Source organism: Yarrowia lipolytica, chromosome 1D (assembly GCF_001761485.1).
Source record: "Yarrowia lipolytica chromosome 1D, complete sequence".
In the NCBI taxonomy this organism is placed as follows: Eukaryota; Fungi; Ascomycota; class Dipodascomycetes; order Dipodascales; genus Yarrowia; species Yarrowia lipolytica.
Window position 1 is genome coordinate 1161889 of NC_090773.1, and position 17578 is coordinate 1179466.

Below are 17578 nucleotides of genomic sequence, written 5' to 3' on the forward strand. Positions count from 1 at the left end.
CTTACGTTATCAAAAGGTCTTGATCTGGCCATTAATCACGTCACTCGTGATCTCTGATTAGTCATTATTTGTATATATGTCACAGCACGCCACCGGTTGCCACTTTTGCTTATGTCAGCGATGGCGTTGGTTGACATACAGTGGTCCAAGTGTTCTACACCGGTATGTACAAGACGAACACAGTGTCGATTATGTAAGTAAGGATCCTCTCATTTCGTTTATTAATCACCAAATCCCATTTCTGTACACAGATCAATCGTGTTGGTTTTTTTATTTTTTTTATTTTTCTTTCTTTTTTTTCTTCTTTCTTTCTTCTTTTTTCTTTTTTATTAATAATCAGTCACTATCACTATCTAAACCTAATTCAGCTATCAAGTCACTTGACTATTATGACGACGGCGTGAGCTGATCACCAAAGAGACACCATCAGTACTAATACCGTCCACCTGCCAGTTTGCATGTCACAACCGGAAGCCGCGCTCAACAAGGCGTATTCACTGGCCAAGTCGGCGCAAACGGCCGTCGCCAACAAAGACTATGGTAAGGCGATAGAGAAACACAAGGAGGCCGCTTCTCAGCTGCTACAGGCCAAGAAACTGTCCTCCAACGCGTCGGTTCAACGGGCGCTCGATACCATGTATGCGCACCATCTTGGCGAGTCGTCTAAACTCGAGGGCCTTGAGAATTCACGGTTATCGCGAATTGCAAGAATCGATGAGGAGGAAGCAGAAGAGTTGGAGCAGCAACAGCAACAGCAACAGCAACAGCAACAGCAACAGCAACCGGCGCTGGTGACAGGAGAGGTGTCGCGTGCGGACATGGATTTCGCCCAGATCATCGACCGGTTTGTCAATCTATCCATCTCCATGAACAATCAACAGGAGTTTGAATTCGACGCGCCCATGTCGGAGACGGAGGACTTGCAACAGACGGTATCGCGTCTGAAAGTGCATGTCAAAGCGCTGGAGCGGAATGCCCAGATGCGTTCCACGTCGTTGCAGAGTCTCGGTACCAAGCTACGGACGGAGCTGACGGAGCATAACGAGGCGACGATGAGAGATCTGCGGGCTGAAAACGCCCAGTTGCGGGCCGAGAACGAAAAACTCAACGCCCAGATGACAAAAATGAAATCCAAGTGGGACTCTCTTGTTCAGAATGCCTTGAACAAGCGTAAGGAGAGGGGGTAGAGGACGACGGTAGGTATGTATGGGGGATGGAATCTGCTATATTATCTGTACAACTATACTAATGTTATTTATTTATGCGAAACTGATAATTCTGATGGCTGAGGTCTGTCTGTAATCAGGTGTCTCTCCACTACAGGCAGTACTTTGATGTTGGGTAAAGAATGTCTAAAATTCAACTATTTAGCCAACTATATATTAAGTAATCCTAACTAAATGTCATTAACTGCCTACCTGCAAGACAAACTCTATTTACAATATATAGAAAGGGAACTTTTGAATCTGAAAAACCACTTTCATACACCCACAATGTCTGGACGACGACGATCTCTTTCGCCACGCAACAAGCGGCCTGCTCCCCGCAGCTACGGCGACTTTGGTCGCAACGACAGAAGCGATAGAGGCGATAGAGACGATAGATCTGACGACAGACGAGACGACTACAGAAGAGGAAGAGAAGGATACAGAGAACGAGACAGGTACCGTGAAAGCGACCTGTATCGTGGTGATGAGCGGGATTCTCGACTTAGAAGACCTGGTGATCATGGCCGGAATGAACGCTTGACCGATGATTTCGGCAGAGACATTCCTCGAGACAGTTTCAAGGCTGACAAGAGAGTTGAGAGGAATGAGAGAGTTGAGCGAGCTGAACAGGTGCCACAACACAAAGTGGAGGACAAGGTCGAAGAAAAGGTCGAAGAAAAGGTTGACCAAAAGACCGAGAAACCTGCTACTATTGGCGCTGAGACTGCTTCCAAGTCTAAGAACAAAAAGAAGGCCCAGGAGCCTGAGGAAGCGGCCAATGACTCGGACGAAGAGTTGCAACGAATGATGGGCTTGTCGTCGGCGTCTTTTGGCACCACCAAGCACAAAAAGGTGGCTGGAAACCAGGTCGGAGCAGTGTCTAAACCCAAGGCCACCCAGTACCGACAGTACATGAACCGAGTGGGCGGTTTCAACCGGGCCTTATCTCCCGAAAGGAAGAAGTAGGTGAATGGTGGTCATTACACGGCGGAGTCATTGTGCTGTCGCTGATGAGACCGATCTGTTATTTCAGCCGATGATGGAACTACTGTTCTAGTCGGTGAACATCTCTCTTGTTTCTCTGTGAGCCACAATTACCTCCATTGATCTACAGACGCTGTAGATGAACAGATGTCACAATGAGTGAGAGTTCTGAGTTCCAATGGTCTACAGCTCCACCTCTGGAGGAAGTAAGTGCAGTACCAGTACAGCAGTACATACAGTACAGCATCGTACACTCGTGCATTTCCACAGTCCACTCCCGTTGAGTACAGACATTTGTATTATATAAGTTATTCTATTTATGGAGAGGTTGGCTCTAACGGCAAGTGCTGCTGTAGTTCAACCCCGTACCCCATACAGGGGACTGTTTCAGGGAGACTACAATACCCCAATGACAGCCCGAGAGAAGAGCTAATATCTCGTCTATTGTCTGAATAATAACGCGATATTATCTCTCTTAGCATCGGGTAGTACACGAATAGAGACGTAAATGAGTTCCCCACTGCCGCCGGAAAGAATCCAACTACGACCGATGATCAGACGTCCCCCGTCGAGTGTCTGTCTATCGTCATCTACAGCGTACTGTACCGGTACAAGGGTCAGTGTCGCCATCACGATAGTTGAATACAGTGACGCCATCACGACCAATAATAAATATGTCACCCCCTTCATGTGAAATCGTGCTGGAGTTGACACCGTGAGGTGAAATTATTGTTGAGGTTGTTGGCATCATATTGGAGCTATTTCCGAGACTCGTATTGGAGTAACATTTGTGAGACCTGAAAGGAAGTGTCACTACAGGTGGTGATAGATGATGACTGTGACTGATGGCGGTAAATGGTGGTAGACGGCGACATGTTCTTTGAACCATCATCGTCATGAAGATACGATACAAGTAAAGTGCAGTGGAAAGAAGGTGCTGGTGCGGATCCACTATCTGACATGTCTACAGCATCACTCTGACATGCCATGTACATGCACTCCACTACAAGAACAGGTCCGACTGACGCATGACAGATAATATCAGGGCGCCGAGACTGTTTGACCCTTGCCGAATCTGTCCAGATACATACTCCAATCAGTCCATTCTGTACTGTGATGTACATTGTCCGGGACGGCCGGAGAACATATTACGAGCCAGAAACTGTCACAGGGTCAAATATATAGGTGACCCGGTTGGTCTAGCCAATGACACAGGTGACACGACACATCCAACTGGCGACCTATGGCTCACATCCGCTTTGCTGTTCTACTACGAGTCTTGTTGCTGCTCTCTCTCTGCTCTCTCTGCCACGCCCAGTTCAACCTCAAGGCGACAACTGAAGACCGCGGGGTTGGCAACAAGACCATCTGCATATCTGGAGGCAAAGGCGTCTTGCTTTTTCCGCCGGGAAATTCGTGTGTCTTCACTTTTCGTGGCGGCATTCTCACGTTGTACTCCACCCACGGCATTCTCTTCAATGAGGGCGAGCAGTTGGCCGAGTCGGACAACTTTCGGGGCTCCCAGATTTTGTTCAAGAACTCCGTGCTTGATCCCCCGAACGACTGGCAGTTCACAGCGTGTCCAGAGTCCGACAACGGCTGGTCGGTCTGGATGGACGCCAACTGCGACGGAGGAGTGACATTCGAAGCCATTCTTACTCCATTGGACGATGATGCATTGAGGGCCTTGGAGGAGAGTGCCAGTGAAACCACGGAAGCGAACGAATCTACCAAATCATCAACAGACGAACAACCATCGGAATCCACCTCTGAAGCCACCTCAGAAGCCACTTCCGATTCCACCACTTCCGATGCAAACGCCTCCTCGGTATCCAAGTCTGCATCCACAAAAACAGTCACGGAGATTGTCACCATCACAGGGGAAGACAGCAGCCAAGTCTCCGAGGTCACCACCACCAGAACAATCACCCAGGACCTACCAACTCCGGGGGTAGTCACAGTCACCCATCATGTTACGTCGTACGTGGTTGGAGGAGGCAATGCTGCCTCCAATGTAACGCCCGGTGCTCAGAACGCAACTCCTGACGTCCCAAAAGGCTCTCCTCTATCAGCTGCTTCTCCTGCTGACCCTACTTCTGACCCGGGCTCTGAATCCCCAGCTTGGAACGTAGGAGCTCTTCCTTCAGGTGAGAACGGTGTCCATCGTACTCCGGACTCGGGAACCCAGGAAGGGGCACAATCAGGAGCCCCAGAACACACAATCTGGTGGTCCCAGCCATCTTCTCCTTGGTGGACGCAACAAACTGGACCTTGGTGGACTCCCGAGAGTCTTAGTCATACTGCCTCTAACACTGCCTCTTCCGGTACAAGCACCCCTTCTGCATCCGTTACAGCCCAGGAAAATGGCTCTGAGCGAACCCTAAGCCCACTAAAACCCGTCCTAGAGACCCTCCTGGCTCTCCTGACGGTCCATATCACGTTCTTTTACATCTATTAGATACATATAGTCAATAAATTGCATTTCGGACTTAAACGGAGATAAGAGACCTACTTGGGACATAATTGCACGCCTCGCCTTGAAAATAAAGTTCACGCTATGCATATATACAGCTACCATGGTAATACCGTCGCCACCACGCACACAAAAATGACGCTGTTTGAGGAATGCAAAACCGCTCTGGAAACTGACGACACAAAGGCACTGGACTCGCTGCAATTGCAGCTTGCTCTGCAGTCAAACGAGACCAAACTCGAGCTTCTGAGCAACCTGATGCCCTATATTGAAACCAGTCTTCGCCAGGGCGTGGACGAATCCAGTGAGCTGCTGCAGACTCTGGCACATGATCAGAGCTTTGATGAGCTGGCTAAGATTATCCCCGTCGAAGCGATCCATGAGGGACTCATTTCCGGACTTGCTGCTCTCCAACAGGCTCTTCTGAGCTTGCTTAGACAGGATCTGGTGGCTCAAACAGAACTGCTATACGACGCACTTGTGCTTCTAGCCGATCCAGATTCTCCCGTTGGTGTCGTTTCGGCCGCTCATACCGCCCTGGTGGGACTTGTCAAGTCCGCAGACAGCCAATTGGTTCAGAGACGACTCACTTCCGACCCTGCATGTCTCAAGGTTCTCCGAGCCATGAAGACCGAGGTGGTGACAGCTTCTCGACTACAGGGGCTACTGCTTGACACGGTGTCCGAGTTTCGGTTCCCCAGCTATTTATACGATACCAGCGACTTTGACATGTACAGAGACGATCCTCTGGCCTTGTACGTGCTAATCGAGTACTACACGAACCTATTCAGGGCCGACGCATCTTTCATCCAGACCCTCTCTGGCACCGTCAAGCATCTAATGTCCTTGTTTGAACCCGATGAGCTTCTCAACTCTTTAATTGACTCTGTTCTGGTCCAGTTGACGGGTGTTCTTTCCACTGAAGACCCCGACACTGTGTGGCAACTCGACACGGAGCTCAAGCTGGGTAAGAGGTTCATTGTTGACAAGGAGCGGGGACTGGACTACGAGTTCCTCGCCAATCTGGACCCTGAATACATCAAGGAGCATTATTCGGATGCTGTGCGGACCGTGCCTCTCAAGGTCGAGACTCTCGAGGTCTATGTGCATCTGTCGTCTTACCAGCCGACGTTTGTGCTCCTTCAGGGTCTCGAGAGCTCTTCGACTATCGCAAACCTGCCGTTTATGGCCCGATACACGCTTCTTTTGGCGCTGTCCGAGACGGAGTGGGGCATGCAGCGGCTTCTGTCGTTCCCCAGCTTGATTGACAGCGAGTTGGAGCTGCAGGACCTGAATCCCGAGTCTGCACAATTCCGGGACCTGTTTCTTCAGCGGCTTTTGTCCACACCATGGAAGGGCAGGGCCGAGACTGCGCTCAATGGAGAGAAGGCTCCTCAGATTGAGATGCAATTGTAGAGATAGGGCTGAGCAATCACAGAGTAAACACGACTGTGAAGACTGCGTGATCTAAGACTGAGTGAACACGGATCTACAGCATGCTATGTGTAATGTGGTTATGTAATCAATTATGCTTATACTGTACTCGTAGACAAGGTTCTTGGTGCCTTCTGCAAGCCTTGCCTTGGAGAAGCCCGATTTGCTCCAAATTTTCGGTCGAAACCTAGGACTCTTTGCAACCGCCTCGGAATAACTGGACGAGCCTAAAAAAGTGTGCAACGGCATTTGGTTGCGTCTATGCATGGACTCGTCTAATTAAGGTTTGTTAGTCACTGCGGTTTTTTTCCGCTCCAGAAACGCGAATCGGTCTGAATCATTAGAAAGCCGTCTGAATTCGCGCGGTTTTCCACGGAATCGAAAATTCTCCTCTTTCTGAACCCCGCGACAAGGCTTTTTTTTTTGCCCCTCCCGAACCCCACACTTAGTTTGGGCCCACCCAGCTGACGTCACCGAACATTAAATAGCCGTTGCGTTTGTCTGCAAGCGGTATTGCAACTTGCCAAGATTGCTACGAGTGCTCCAAGACCACTCTTTCTCTTCCTCCAACCACTCCAAACGCAAGTACACATCAACAAACCACCCACACACACACACACACATCACACACACACAATGGCCCCTCGAGTTATCTTTGTACGACACGGCGAGACCGAATGGTCAAAGTCCGGCCAACACACGTCGGTGACTGATCTGCCATTGACTGAGAACGGAGTCAAGCGAGTGCGAGCGACGGGACGGGCGCTGGTGGGCCGAAACCGGCTGGTGAACCCGGCGTACGTGGAGCACATTTTTGTTTCGCCCCGATCTCGTGCCCAGCAGACGCTCAAGCTCTTTTTTGAGGACGAGCCCGAGGCTCTCGCCAAGATCCCCCAGACCGTGACCGAAGACATTCGAGAGTGGGACTACGGCAAGTACGAGGGCCGAAAGTCAGCCGAAATCCGGGCCGACCGAACCGCGCGAGGCATCGACAAGGACGGCCACAAGTGGAACATTTGGTCCGACGGCTGCGAGGACGGAGAGTCGCCCCAACAGGTGCAGAAGCGAGTGGACGAGCTCATCAAGGAGATCCGGGTGATCCACAAGAAGGCGCTCGACGAGGGCAAGGAGCATTGCGACGTCATGGTGTTCGCACACGGCCACATCCTGCGAGTCTTTGCTCTGCGATGGGTCAACGGAGACATCACCATCAACCCGGCTCTGATTCTCGAGGCAGGAGGAGTCGGTGTGCTGTCTTACGAGCATAACAACATTGAGGAGCCAGCCATTTACCTGGGAGGAGCCTTCTTTGTGCCCGACGAGGATGTGGAGAAGAACAGCGGAGTCATTGCGCTGGCTGGGGGAGAGCAGAACTAGTGCGAGCCACCTCGTAGTAAATATGAATAGATACATGATTACGGATGTGAGTGGTGATTGATATGGTGAGTAGTGGATCGCATCCAGTAAGAGACTGGATCAGTAAGGAGAACTGTTGATTGATTCTACTTAGTAGAGGTACCCTGTGATCCTAGGACACACTCTTTTCTTCTCTAGTAAGTTAGGAACACCAGAAATGAGCCCCCCAGTGGACTTTTCATGCTAAGTAGATCCAAAAAACTATTTCAACTAAAGATACAGTCCAACTGACTGAACACCAACAATCACATCCACTCTCTCACTATTCTAATACAATACCATCCATTAATTCTATCCATATGACTATTTCTTGCCCATCTTCTTCTTAATTCGTCGAATAGCACGCTGCTCCTTCTTCATGGTTCCATCAACCATCTTATACTTTCCTGTGACTCCTCTAGGTCGGCCAGCAATACCCTTGTTCTTTCCTCCGGCGTAGACGACGGTGACGGTCTTCTTCTTGGACTTCTGGGGCTTGGCGAGCTTTCGCATGAGCTTGGAAATGTCATCGGCCTTCTCCTTCTCCGATCGCGCGCCATCTTCGTTGATCAGCTCGGACTTCTTCTTCATCTGCTCCAGTCGTCGGAGAGCTCGCATCTTCTTTCGGCCCTTGGCCTCCAACACCTTCTTGATGGGCCGGGCGTTGAGAGTCTTCATCTTCTGCTTAAGCGCCTCCACAGCCTCCTTGGTGATGGGCTTGTTGAGCTTGTTATGTTTGTTTTCGTCGTCCTGGAACCACTGGGGCAGGCCGTCCAGGTCTCGGAACGAGTACCGGTTGTAGCCATCGTCCTGGAGCTTGTGTTTGTTGGTCTGGCCGGTGGCCAACTGGTGGGCCATGGTCATGGCCTGGTCGGTCACCAGATCAATGTTGGGCTCGTCGTCGGAGTCAGACTCGCCATGCACGTACTCAATGTCAGAATCGTCCTGCTTCTGGGTCTCCATGACGATATCGTCCTCCTCGTCTTCACTGTCGGAGTATTCGAGACCGTTCTTCTTGGCGTACTTGCGCTTCTTGGCCTTCTCCAGCTCAATCAGGTCCTTGGCTCCGGGCTCCAGCAGGTCCAGAGCCTTGGGTTTGGCCTCGGTCTTGGCCACGGCGGCGTTCACCAGATTGTCGAAAATCGGGTTGGAAAAGAACATGTTGCCGTTGTTGAGAGTTCGGGCAGTCTTGCCGTCGTCCTCGTCTTCGCCATCGTCAATGGTGGCCATGTCAACATCGTCAGCAGACATTTCGCCGTCAGACTCGTCACCATCCTTCTTGTCGGAAATACCAAACCACTCCTCGGTCTCAACATTGGCTTTCTTTCGCTGAACCACACTCTTGGCAGTTCGAGCAGCCTTGTTCTCCAGATACTCGGTGTACATGGACTCGAGCTCATCCTCCAGACCGTTGGCCTCGTCGTCGGAGCCGTAGTCGACCCGCTCGGCCTCTTCCAGAGTCACGTGCTCGTCGCCTGTCTCGCTCACATGGCTTCGCTTACCCTTCTGCAGCTCGCTCAGCTTGCCGGTTCGCTCCGCCTGTTTCAGGTTGAACAGTGACTCCATTTTGGCAGCCTCGATACCGAGCTCTGTGGGGGTGGTCATGTTCATCTGCATTCGCTGGATTTCTCGCTGTTTCATTTCGTTTCGGCGTCGTCTTTCCCGCTTCTTACGGGCCTTTTCTCGCTCGCCAAGCTCAGACAGCTCCTTGTCAATCAGCTGGTCCTCGTCCAGCTCCTCCTCCTCAACCTCCACTCCGGCCTCGGGCTTGTCAATCTGCAGAAGGTCACGTGCGCTGAGTCGCCACTTGAGAATGGCCCGGAACTCCTTTCGGCCTAGCACCTTGAGATCCTTGAGACACTCGAGCAGCTCTGGGGTGGTCTGGGGCAGCTTGGACACCATCTTGAGAGCGTCTTCGTCCGAGTAAACCTTGTCGTCAAGCACATACTGGACGTTTCCCCGCTCGTCTCGAGCCTCCTTATCCTTCTCCTTCTCTTCCTCCTCGTCAACCTCTCCCTCCTTGATGGATCTGGGGGTCCACGTCATCTCGTTGGTCTCTCCCAGATTGTCAATGGGAGTAGAGTCTGTGATAAAGTCCAGAATGGACAGACGCTTGTGTTGCAGGTACTCGCCCTCCTCGTAACCCTCTCGCTTTCGTCGCTTGACCTCGGGGTTGAACACCTTGGCCTCGTTGTTGTTGTTGCCCTGAGACACCTCCTCGAACACGTACTTGGCGTCCAGCAGTCGGGGGTCGATTTTCTTGGGAGCCTTGAACTTAAGACAGACGACGAAAATCTCGGCGGACACGTTTCGCGAAGAGGGCGGTTTGGTGGCCTCCACCTTCTCGAAAAACTGCTGGAACACCCACATGAGGTTGTTGTAATCTTTGGATCGGAACACCTTGGTGACAAAGGTTCCGCCCTTGTTGAGGAACTCCACCGCCAGCTTGAGCGATTGCAGAACCAGCTCGGACTGCGTGAAGGCATCCTGGGCCCACGCCATACCCACGTTGGGCGCACCATCGTGCATGACTGTGTCCGCCTTCCACGTTTTCATGTATTGTCGAAGCTGCTGTCGGCAGTGGTCAGTGGTGATATCTGACTGGAAAGTGATGACGTTAGGAAGCGGCTTGATGGGAACAATATCACAGCCGATGATGAGTGAGTTAACGGGACAGAGCTGCGACGCCACCTGACACCACGAGCCAGGAGCAGCACACAGATCAATCACCACCTTGGACTTTTCTAAAAACTTGCCGTACTTCTGGTTGATCTGGATGATTTTGAACGACGATCGCGCTCGGTAGCCCTTCTCCTTGGCCAATCGATAGTAGTGATCCAATCGACCTTTTCCGTGTTTCTTTTGAATTTTACCCATGGTTGTCTGGTTGTATGGTTAGCTGAAAAATAATTTTAGAAGGCTCATGCAGCCTGTCCGATTTTTTAACCTCAAGGTTCGGTAGGGTAACACAAAGCATAGACGGGCCGTTGAGTAATTTACTTGGGATTAGTTGGAAAGGGGACAAGGGGCGAAATCCTACCCTCCGGTATATTTCATTCATTTGAGGGGGATGATTTTGGAAGCTGACTTGGTTGCAATGTTGTTCATGACAATAATCCTCGGGTATGGACTTTGTATTTGCCACTGACTGAGACTGGTGATTAGTTAAACCTTGTTAAGGAAAACTCGGCTGGGGGTGCAAATATGGTGTTCCAGGGGTGGTAGAAAGATGGGGAAAGGTTCAGATTGTATGGAATTTGAATATTGATGAAAATAATTATATTATTTCCCATATTCTCCATACAAAATATGATTTTATTGCCATTTTTGTGGAAACTGGGACCCTAAAATTACTTAAGCTTTAGTTGAGCCTGAATGAGTAGGACTGGATCATATTGGAGCACCTATAAAGACATTCTAACCAGAAGGAAAATCACACTAGGAGACGCTCTAGGAAGAATTACTCAGTGCTAGGAAGAACTACTTGTACAATTGTTGGTTGTACTCGTACGAGAATGAAACCAAAGCGCGTCTCAGCTTGAGTTTTACTCTACCAGTGGCTCCTTTCTAGCGTGTGTCTTAAACAGCCGCGCTGAGAGGCGTTCATCTAGATGTTCATTCTTAGACCCACGAACAATTACAAGAGAGAGAATTCACGTCTTGTCTCCAATCCTTCCCTCCTATACCGAGCTCGTTCTGGCATGGTTCCGTGGGTGGCCGGAGTGTTGTTTTCTGGCCATATCAACGACCAGTTCCGACAGAGCATACAGTAGTGAATCAGGCAGTTTTCCGCGGTACTGTATATCGACAATGATCATCCAGGCCGTTCCACGCGGTAGGTCGACTAGGCAGATCTCCGCGGCAAGGCTGTCTCAAACTGACTCTGGAGCTCATTCCGGTTTAATCAAGTGTCGGGAGGAATCACGTGTCCAGAGAGGACTGGCTATTCAACTCTGTAAACAGTACCTCGACATCTCCTCCACAATGTCATTTTGTTGGTATACTAGAAGCTATTGGAGAAGATCAAGTTATCCGGTAGGTGAAGACGAAGATGAAGACGATGAAGACAAGATGTGGCGAGAGAGGTCTCAGCTCAAATTCGGCTCAAATTCGACTCAAGTCGTTCACAGACAGGGACGATGTCAGTTTGTTACTGTAAGATGGCCTCTTTTTCATTGCATATCGATTTCAACTCACTCGTACTCGTACTTCTCAGGTAGTCAGTAAATTGAGTTTAGCAGAAAAAAATCGAGTCAAATAAGCTTTTGTTAGAGTTTTAAGCGTGCATGATGGTGCATAACTCTGGATTTTTAATTTACACGGCTAATTCGCAGTCGAGACGAATAAATTGTCAATAAATCCAACGTTAATTAATTTTGAGTTTCTGGAGGAAATGGAGGAGATTTGGGCTGACTCGAAAGAGTACTGCTGCTGTGCTGTATTGGTATATATTCTCAGATATGTGTTTCCTCTCGTCGGGTTTATTCGGGCACCTAACAACTGTGTATCAACAAGTGCTGTTTGAGACGTGTTGTGCACTTTGGGGTTTTGAAGACTCCGTTGAAAGTGCCAAAGTCGCTCAATGAGAGCCCGGCATAATCGAACTCTCTCGCTTCAATTGAGTATCTAAAACGTTTCTAGGATTCAGATCTTCGATGAGTCGTTTCAGGAAGCTCAATTGACGTTGTTGGTGTTGGGCCAGATGATGCCCAAAGACACGATACCCCTGGACGGAGTATGAAGCGTTCCTGAAGCATGTCCCGTGGGATTCAGAGAAGGCTTTGTACAGTTTCTGTGTGTTGTAGTGGTTTATTACGCTACCAGACTGTTTGGTGGGTAAGTAGACCGGAGATATAGAAGTTGAAAGATAGTCAGTCAAATACGAGAGTGTCAGTAGGTGTAAACATAATGACGATATTTTAGAAGAAATCCAGTCTAATTACTGTCGTAAATGGCTTTTTTATAAGTAAAACAAGTAATTCTACCGGTACTAATGCGGGTACTGTGTGTACTAATATAATCGCATGTTTTGTCTTTCCTGAGCATTCAGTTCAATCACCGGACATACAATCGACAATTCTCCTTCCTGTATCAGACCTTGAATGGCCATGTCTGGGTCAAGTTCAATCGGATAAAGCAAGACGTGTGAGCACAGTATCTACCTGTTCAAGTACCGGTATATTACTTGTGCAATTACAGCGCTACATAAATATAGGTCGCCTCTACATATCTATGAGCAGACTTGTCCATCACGGATTCCTATGCTGACTCTGAAATAGTCATGCACAGACACCTGGTAAGTCTCATCAGCAATATAACAATAGTGGGCCTTTGAAACAGCCGAGTATCAAGATTCATTGTCTAAACGACAGGTATTTGAAGTCTCCAGACATGTCTTGCTCTTGTAGAGTAGATTGAGAGTGTGCTGCGGATCATAAGTATCCAAAGTTGCCGTCTGGGTCCTCTTGTTTTCAGAATAACAATGTTCTAATTTCCTTACTCGTTACATCTACAGAGCTTGTACCTGGTCGTAAAAACACATTGGCTTGTATAACAGCGTCCTGTGAACATAGTTATACCAAATTCTACAAGAAAGGGTAGATGTTTCGTCTTTTATACAGATCTCCCTTGGGGTATGACGTTCCTTGGGGTATGGCGATCTCTGGGGTATAACCGGTGACGGTCTACGGGTATATATATGTCATTTTCTGGAAGTAAACGACGGAAATGAGTGTTCTTGTTGTCTGAATTAGCACCTTGCTGTAGATCCAGACTAGTTCCAAACTAGTTGACCTAATTGACTGGAAGAACAGATGGCGAGGCGGTAAATCAATCCTTTACGCGGACCATTATTGGTAAGACTCTTGAGGGGTTGGACTAGATACCATACCATACTTGTGGTCCAATATCATATACGACTGAAAAGCTGGTGATAATCACAGACGGTTCAGCATAGCTCGAGACTAGCTGCGGTTACAATACAAGTAGCGACGGGACCAGTAAAAGTCACTGCGATTCCAGTAAAAGTAGCTACGATTCCAGTAAAAGTAGCTACGATTCCAGTAGTACAAGTGCCGTACGAGTATATACTTGACCTGAAGTCTCCAGTGTACTCCTAGGTACTCCTGCAGTATTATAGAGGTACTGGAATTGAAGCCTTCATGTACAGTACATACAATTGTATGTATTGCCAAACGAGCCATGTGGAGTAGTTGAACAGGTAGTCGAGATGGTGCTCTCCTCTGAAAGAGTTACACGGTTGAACAGATAACCGAGCAGGTCTCCGAGGTGGACTTTAGTCCGTAGCTGTTGAAGTCGATAGAATCATGTTGAGGAAGACCAGGAATCAGCCTGGTCGGAGGGTCGGGACTGCGGGATCCTAACTGCGCAAGACTCCTCCGGTTCGTTGCAGATAGCCACTGGTACATGTTGTTGGACTCCCCCGCCTATTTGTAGATACTCTACTGTCATCATCTACAGTCTACGATAGTTGACGTCGTTCGGTAGGAGTGGCTCAGGCAAGAAACCGAACCATCATCTGCTATCCAGGCGCTAGATGGAAGAAATCATCCAGAGATGATTAGTAGACAGATTCTGGAGGACAGACGCAACACTTGGCTCCAATCGCTATCGCTGCTGCTGCCAGCTGTCGCCCAAAAAATGTAACCCTTTTAGTCATGACGGTAAAAAGCTTTCGCGCGTCACTAGATTAACCAGACTCAAGGTCGGTCAATATCGGGGTCAATCCACGACTGAACAAAACGCACAGCAGTGGAAAAAGATTGATCTGTGCTCAGAGACACATTGACAGAACGGTAAGATGCTTTCGCTGGATCAGTCAACTTAAGGAGAGCACGTGACACAGAAAACATGTGTCCGGATAGAGTGTGGGTCACGCAGAAATCACCCTCGCCGCACTTTACCATGACACAAATCCACTGTGATGTAGAGAAGAGGAGATGAATTAGTCGAAACGTTTTTTTCTCTCCCAACTGAAAAATCCAGGATTAGGGTATGTCCCTATCCCGTAATATCTGCGCCACATTCAACGCCACATTTAAGGGTTAGGGTTGGGTTAGGACAAAAAAATAAAAATAAAAAAATATCGTCATCGGACTTACATTTTCGTACGAGAGTCGTCGGCGCCGGGTCAAGACAGAACATTGGACTAATAGAGTTAGGGTTAGGGTGTTCCCGGTGTTTGGCGAAAGATAGGTGAGGACGTTTGGGATTGGGGAATTGGGGAGGTGACAAGGGATTGTTGGTCACGTGATGAACAGGCATGATCATTTTGTTCGGCCACGTGATGGATTGGTTCATTTTCGCTGATCACGTGACCGACGTTTTCCGATATTTTCCGAGTTGCTATTAATGCACATTTTTTGGCTAATCAACCTGCGCGTTTATCGCAACGGCCAATAAGGTTTTTAGAGAAAGTTTAAACGGACCAATCACGGCCGAGGCATTACCTTTGGAGGCGCTAGTGGTTGCTGCAGCCGCTGAGTGCAACATATAAGGAGGTTGGTCCGCTACTCCCAGCCTCTTCTCACCACACTCACATTTCTACAACACAAAAACTACAATGGGTTACAAGGAAGGTTCCGCTAAGAAGGGTGCTACTCTCTTCAAGACTCGATGCGCTCAGTGCCACACCACCGAGGCCGGAGGACCCCACAAGGTCGGCCCCAACCTCCATGGTGTCATCAACCGACACTCCGGAGAGGCCGAGGGCTACTCTTACTCCGATGCCAACAAGCGAAAGGGTATTGAGTGGACCACCGAGCATCTGTTTGAGTACCTCGAGAACCCCAAGAAGTACATTCCCGGTACCAAGATGGCTTTCGGAGGTCTCAAGAAGCCCAAGGACCGAAACGATCTGATCACCTGGATGGTCGAGAACTGCTAAGCGTCTACAACTGGACCCTTAGCCTGTATATATCAATTGATTATTTAAAGATTTGGTCGGTAGGCGGTTCGTATTGTACAATGGGATCTGTTACTGAGGTGGATCTACCCAACTTGCGAGATTCAATTGCGAGATTCAATCGCGAGATTCAATTGCGAGAATCAGTTGCGAGTTGTTCTAACACTCAGCTTCTACGAGCGCTTGTATTAGGACGAGTGATACTCCGTGGGGCGACGGCTTCTCTTGCGTCTTCTGTTGTATTCTTTCTTACACTATCGTCCATCTCCAACCACCTCGTACTCGCACGCTCGCCTGTACTGCTTACTCCAAACAACATGACTGGCTGACGAAATCAAGGCGCTGTATATATGTACACATCTACAGCAACAGAAGGTTGTTTTGTTGCCCAGCTCGCTAATAGTCTTCAAACCGTCTCCATTCACAGCTGAGACATGTGGAGGTTGCGGTTCGATTGAGCACATACCGGCCTCTCCAGAGGTCTGGGAGAGTCTGTTGCGGACTGATTTGCGCCTCAAAGACGTGTTTGTGACCCCTAAGTGCCGTAGATGTCTCCCGAAGACGTGTTTTTTTCTTTGTTGTGCCTCTCTGACGCCCCGAAGAGTCTTGATTCCAACGGTTTTTGTCCCAACTAAATACAAGTAAGTATCCACTTTTCGTTTTCGGCGAAACGCACATTGCTGGGAATATTTGTACTGAGAGTGGAAATATTGTTGGGTTCTTTTCTCACATGTTGCGTCCCTCTTTCTTTTAGGCCTTTTTTGTCTCTTTGCTGTCTCTGGAACCCCGGATTTGGACCCCCAGCCGATCTTTTGTTTCAACTAATTGCCAAGTAATTCAAATTTTGGAAATCTCTCCAAAAAAGCACCACTATTGATACCTACGAGTGTCTGTCAACATCTATATACAAGAACCAGCGTCCTCTTGACCATCCAATACCAATACCGGTACGTCTCTTCACCGCCAATACTACCCCTAACCCCTCCAGTCAAAACCCAGCCATTGCAAATGGAGCAAGAATCCACCTGTTAGCGTTGCTGTGAAAAATCAGCCAGTCAAAATCAAGATAATTTTTCACGTCCTTGTTTTTTTTTGGTTTTTTTTTTTTTTCCGAGCCAAAATGGTCAAATCAACTTTTCAGCGTCCCAGACGCACTCCGGTGGCGGTGCGGTGGCGGCGGTGGCGCTACTAGTGGGAGATGCATTGGGTTGCAAGTCGCTCCGAAATTCTCTCGAGCAAGAGCGAGGTCGAGAGCCGGATATCATGTGACTGGCATATGTGGTTGTGTTAAGTATCTTCTCGTATCTCTCGTATTGCCGGTGCAACGCTGTTTAAAATACCGCAGTGTCTCTATCGCAATTGTATGTGGTATCCAGCACCCGTTACACCCAAACAGTTTATGAAAAGAGCTTAATGTTAATCAGAGACACTATTGGCATTTCTCTTCCGGATCTCGCCGGTTTCTCCGGGCAATGGTGCGGCGTCGAAACGAAAAGTGGATCTTGTTAGTAAGCGGGGATCAGGAACGAGTACAGGTTGTCGACAGTTTCGTACTTGTACTTGTAAGCTGACCAAGTAGAAAACAGCTCGGTGGCCACGCAGGTTTTTCGACTACTGTGACCATCTCCAGCATCCGTCATAGAAGCTCAAGTGCAAGATTCACCACTCTTAGACTATTGGGCACTAGTAGGTCTTGTAGACTAGTCTCGTCATCATCTTGCGTCCAAAGACGTGTCCTAACGGGTATCCTCGCGGCAGTTTCACGCTTTAGTTACTCGCGACGACGTAACTGATCCACCTCTCTGGGTACCGAGATTACCCAAAGTGGAGACCTCCATTCGTTTGAGGAACCCGTCCTCTTGAAGGCTCGATGCCCCGTCGTTGGAGGTACTACAGATTCATTGAACAGAGTTTGTAGATGGAGATGCGGTGGATTCTGCCTTTCTTCCTTATCCTGACTGCGCTTCTCAAGTCCTCAGTGAGTTATGGAGGGCCTCCTGCTTCGCTTTCCTCGAGTGCAGTCGGCAGCTGCTCCGGACACTGTCAATCAACTGAACTAGAAGTACGACTGAACTACCAGAACCACTTGCTAAAAAAGCGAGTCAAGCCCTTCAAGTCAGACTCGCGACAAGTCCGTAGTCTGAGGAGTCTGTTAGTAGT

At 49.0% G+C, this 17578-nt stretch overlaps 9 protein-coding genes across 9 annotated transcripts; 6 read left to right on the plus strand and 3 right to left on the minus strand.

The window, feature by feature from the left end:
• Positions 1–458: 458 nt before the first annotated feature.
• YALI1_D11623g (uncharacterized protein) lies at positions 459–1187 on the plus strand (the record flags this gene model as incomplete). The annotated part of the gene is made up of 1 exon (XM_502606.3): positions 459–1187. One exon carries the CDS (start codon positions 459–461, stop codon positions 1185–1187), a length of 729 nt encoding a protein of 242 aa, XP_502606.1.
• Positions 1188–1493: 306 nt separating this feature from the next.
• YALI1_D11633g (uncharacterized protein) lies at positions 1494–2174 on the plus strand (the record flags this gene model as incomplete). Its single annotated transcript, XM_502607.1, has 1 exon — positions 1494–2174. The coding sequence occupies one exon, from the start codon at positions 1494–1496 to the stop codon at positions 2172–2174; it is 681 nt and encodes a 226-aa protein (XP_502607.1).
• Positions 2175–2188: 14 nt separating this feature from the next.
• On the minus strand, positions 2189–2454 carry YALI1_D11641g (uncharacterized protein; the record flags this gene model as incomplete). The annotated part of the gene is made up of 2 exons (XM_068282658.1): positions 2189–2276; positions 2321–2454. The coding sequence occupies 2 exons, from the start codon at positions 2452–2454 to the stop codon at positions 2189–2191; spliced, it is 222 nt and encodes a 73-aa protein (XP_068138759.1).
• A 981-nt stretch (positions 2455–3435) lies between these two features.
• YALI1_D11653g (uncharacterized protein) lies at positions 3436–4650 on the plus strand (the record flags this gene model as incomplete). Its single annotated transcript, XM_502608.3, has 1 exon — positions 3436–4650. One exon carries the CDS (start codon positions 3436–3438, stop codon positions 4648–4650), a length of 1215 nt encoding a protein of 404 aa, XP_502608.3.
• Positions 4651–4749: 99 nt separating this feature from the next.
• YALI1_D11666g (uncharacterized protein) lies at positions 4750–6081 on the plus strand (the record flags this gene model as incomplete). The annotated part of the gene is made up of 1 exon (XM_502609.3): positions 4750–6081. The coding sequence occupies one exon, from the start codon at positions 4750–4752 to the stop codon at positions 6079–6081; it is 1332 nt and encodes a 443-aa protein (XP_502609.3).
• A 654-nt stretch (positions 6082–6735) lies between these two features.
• YALI1_D11686g (uncharacterized protein) lies at positions 6736–7476 on the plus strand (the record flags this gene model as incomplete). Its single annotated transcript, XM_502610.3, has 1 exon — positions 6736–7476. The coding sequence occupies one exon, from the start codon at positions 6736–6738 to the stop codon at positions 7474–7476; it is 741 nt and encodes a 246-aa protein (XP_502610.1).
• A 342-nt stretch (positions 7477–7818) lies between these two features.
• Positions 7819–10371, minus strand: YALI1_D11722g (uncharacterized protein; the record flags this gene model as incomplete). Its single annotated transcript, XM_502611.3, has 1 exon — positions 7819–10371. The coding sequence occupies one exon, from the start codon at positions 10369–10371 to the stop codon at positions 7819–7821; it is 2553 nt and encodes an 850-aa protein (XP_502611.1).
• A 3256-nt stretch (positions 10372–13627) lies between these two features.
• Positions 13628–13968, minus strand: YALI1_D11756g (uncharacterized protein; the record flags this gene model as incomplete). The annotated part of the gene is made up of 2 exons (XM_068282659.1): positions 13628–13787; positions 13835–13968. The coding sequence occupies 2 exons, from the start codon at positions 13966–13968 to the stop codon at positions 13628–13630; spliced, it is 294 nt and encodes a 97-aa protein (XP_068138760.1).
• Positions 13969–15076: 1108 nt separating this feature from the next.
• Positions 15077–15400, plus strand: YALI1_D11769g (uncharacterized protein; the record flags this gene model as incomplete). The annotated part of the gene is made up of 1 exon (XM_502612.3): positions 15077–15400. One exon carries the CDS (start codon positions 15077–15079, stop codon positions 15398–15400), a length of 324 nt encoding a protein of 107 aa, XP_502612.1.
• Between the last annotated feature and the right edge of the window lie 2178 nt (positions 15401–17578).